The sequence below is a fragment of the Geospiza fortis genome, unplaced genomic scaffold (assembly GCF_000277835.1).
Source record: "Geospiza fortis unplaced genomic scaffold, GeoFor_1.0 scaffold305, whole genome shotgun sequence".
Lineage (NCBI taxonomy): Eukaryota > Metazoa > Chordata > Aves > Passeriformes > Thraupidae > Geospiza > Geospiza fortis.
The window spans coordinates 438,181-441,468 of record NW_005054604.1 but is presented as its reverse complement, the minus strand read 5'-3'; the positions used below and the strand labels follow the sequence as shown (position 1 = coordinate 441,468).

At 48.3% G+C, this 3,288-nt stretch overlaps 1 protein-coding gene across 1 annotated transcript in view; it reads left to right on the top strand.

Moving 5' to 3' along the window:
* Window positions 1-3,288, top strand: part of ARHGEF12 (Rho guanine nucleotide exchange factor 12) — a 37,444-nt gene that overhangs the window by 27,813 nt on the left and 6,343 nt on the right. Inside the window, exons 34-35 of the mRNA XM_014310884.2 lie at window positions 327-824; window positions 2,900-3,213. Coding sequence (XP_014166359.1) covers window positions 327-824; window positions 2,900-3,213 — 812 coding nt within the window. The remainder of the gene's footprint in view (window positions 1-326; window positions 825-2,899; window positions 3,214-3,288) is intronic.

Below are 3,288 nucleotides of genomic sequence, written 5' to 3'. Positions count from 1 at the left end.
CCCCCCTTTTTTTTTTTTTTTTTTTTTTTTTTTTTTTTTTTTTTTTTTTTTTTTTTTTTTTTTTTTTTTTTTTTTTTTTTGCTGTCATTTCAAACCTGAGCAGAATATTCCCATTTTCCTTGAGGTGGGAATCCCCTGCTATAAGCACAGCTGTGAGCTCCTGTGCAGGGTCAGAATTTGAGTTATTTGGTCACTTTGAGCCCAAAGTGGGAATCCCCTGCTATAACCACAGCTGTGAGCTCCTGTGCAGGGTCAGAATTTGAGTTATTTGGTCACTTTGAGCCTCAGTCTTGTCCCTCTCATCTGACCCTTGCCTGTCCTTGCAGTGGGGCTGCTGAAGCAGCTCTTGGTGCAGCAGCTGGGCCTGGCTGAGAAGGGGACCCTGGAGGACAGACAGCGCCCGCCCAGGTTCAGGAACGTGTCCCAGGAAGGCCAGACAGAGAGCGGCGCCGAGCTGCAGCAGCAAATTCCAAATTCTGAGAGCAAATTCCAGCAGGCTGCAGAGGACAGAGCCCTTGGCAGAACTGGGGAGGAGAGGCACGGCGCCCGGACTGCAGCGCAGTGCCCGGCCTCGGGGGATGCCCTGCAGCTGCTGGGCACTGAGCCCCCTGCCAGGGGCGCTTTGCCCATGGACAGCACGAACCTGGAGGGCTCCAGCTCGGAGCTGGAGGGGCTGGGGGCTGAGGAGAGCGGGGAGCATTTCTTTGATGCTCGGGAAGCTCACAGCGACGAGAACCCCGGCGAGAGCGGCGAGCTGCTGGACAGGAAGGAGGAGGAAGAGGAAGAGGAGGAGGAGGAGGAAGAGGTGCAAATTCGGATCTCAGGTGAGCATGGGGCACTCCTGCAGGGGTGATGGCCTGGCCAGGTCCCTTTAACTTCACCTTTTGTTTGTCTGGGATAGGACATCAGCTCCCAGCTCTCACCAAGTCGTTTTAGCCCTGTGCAAACATGGAGCTGGTTCATTCTTCGTGTGCTGCAGGAGAAGCTGGAGGGCTGGGAGACAGAGGACATAAACCCTCTGACAACTGGAATTGCCAAGCAAGCCCTCAGTTGTGGCTGGCCTGGACCACTTCATCTCTCCACTGCCTAAAGGGACCTGTAAAAAAAAGGTTTTCCCTGTTTTTCCCTGGAGGCAAAGCCCTTTTTAAAGCCCTTTTCCTGATCAGGCTTCAGGAAAGAAACATGGAGCTGGTTCATTCTTCATGTTCTTGAGGACAAGCTGAAGGGCTGGGGGACACAGGACAAGCCTGGGACAGCCTGGAATCGCCAAGCCCTCAATTGTGGCTGGCCTGGACCACTTCATCTCTCCGCTGCTTGAAGGGAAAAGCTTTTCCCTGCAGTCAAAGCCTTTTTCAAAGCTCTTTTCCTGATCAAGCTTCAGGAAAGAAACCCACAACTTTCATTTTACACTGCAATAGTCTCCTGTTACCTTACCACACTCTGAACCTCTAAAAAGTTTATTTTATTGTTTTTATTGTTTTTGCTGCTCATGGACTATTTGACAGCTTCAAATTATTGACAGCTACAAATTATTTACAAATCCTGACCAAACTTAGCACAGAAGCTGAGGTTTATCTCATGTGCATTTTCTAGTGGATTCAACACTAACAGCCCCACAGAAGTCTCTTATCCATAAATGTGCTCTTATTTAAAAATTGGATTATATCCACGTGGATAAGCCAATTTATGACTGCCCCAATGCTGCTTTCCAAATACATAGTGCAAATAATTTTTCTCCCTGAGACATTTTACATTATTAAAGCTGAGCCAACAACTTGAAGCATCTAATTTATTTGTCACCTCTTCCACTGTTTACTTTTTTTAACTGTATGGGGACACCAAAATGAGATGGATCTGGTTTTAGTCAATTCTGAGTCCCCTGTGCTGGCTTTGCCTGTGCTTTTATGGAGAAATTCATTAAATGGACTCCTGTTTCTGGGTGCAGGTTGTGAAAGCATTTTCTGTCTGTGATTACTTTATCTTTTAGCATATCAGCAAGCTCTGCTTTAAACCTCACCCATCTAAAAGCATCCTCAGTGCCAGGGCTGGGGAGTGGAGTTTGGGATTCCAGCAACTGGGTTTGCCAGGTGCCATTAGTGCAGGAGCAGGATTTCCAGACATTATGATAAAAACAGAGATTTTGGGCAAGCAGGAAGGGAGGTGATGAGCTCACGGAATATCCTGAGCTGGAGAGGAGCCAGAAGGATCACTGAGTCCAGGTGCTGTCCATTTAATTATGTTTTATGTTTTTTAATATACAGTGTAAAAACCATCCCTGATCCCTGAACCTGTTCAGAACCAGCTGAGTCTGACAGCACCACTGATCTTTGGAGTGTTCCCAAATGGTTTTTCTCAGGAGATAGATGGGCTGTGGGGCTTCTTTTCTCAGGAGATGGGCTGTGGGACATCCCCACTAAAATCTGCTCAAACCCCCCTGAGTCCTGAAGCTTCTTGGGGACAGTTGAATCAAACCCCATTGTCTCTGCAGGAAATTATTTGATTTTTCTTAGGAGATGGGCTGTGGGACATCCCCATTTCTGTATCTAAAAATCTGCTCAAACCCCCTAAGCCCTGAAGCTTCTTGGGGACAGTTGAGTGAAACCCCATTTATTTGAAATTATTTGAAGTTATTTGATTTTTCTCAGGAGATGGGCTGTGGGACATCCTCACTTTTATCTCTTAAAATCTGCTCAAACCCCCTGAGCCCTGAAGCTTCTTGGGGACAGTTGAGTGAAACCCCATTTATTTGAAATTATTTGAAGTTATTTGATTTTTCTCAGGAGATGGGCTGTGGGACTCCTTTTCTCAGGAGATGGGCTGTGGGACATCCCCATTCTGTCTCTAAAGATCTCCTCAAACCCCCTGAGCCCTGAAGCCCCAATCCCTGCTGTCCCCACAGGAAATTATTTGATCCTCGATGGATACGGATCGGTGCAGGAGAGCTCCACGGACGAGGAGGTGTCAGCCCTGGTCCTGCAGTGCACCTCGCACAGGCAGCCTCCCCTGGGCTGTCCCCAGCAGCAGCAGCAGCAGCCCCTGTCCCCCAGGGACACCCAGTGTGACAGGGACAGCTCGCCCTTCCCCGAGGAGCTGCGCTGGGCAGGGCTGGAGGAGCCCTGTCCCTTCCTGGGCAGCCCCCAGCTCCCTCTGGAAACCCGAGTGCAGCTCATGCAGTACATCCACAACATCCAGGATGCCCTGGAGAAGCTAAAGGTGCGTTGCTTTTTGTTCTTTTTATTGTTATTTCAATACTATTATTATTATTATTATTATTATTATTATTATTAT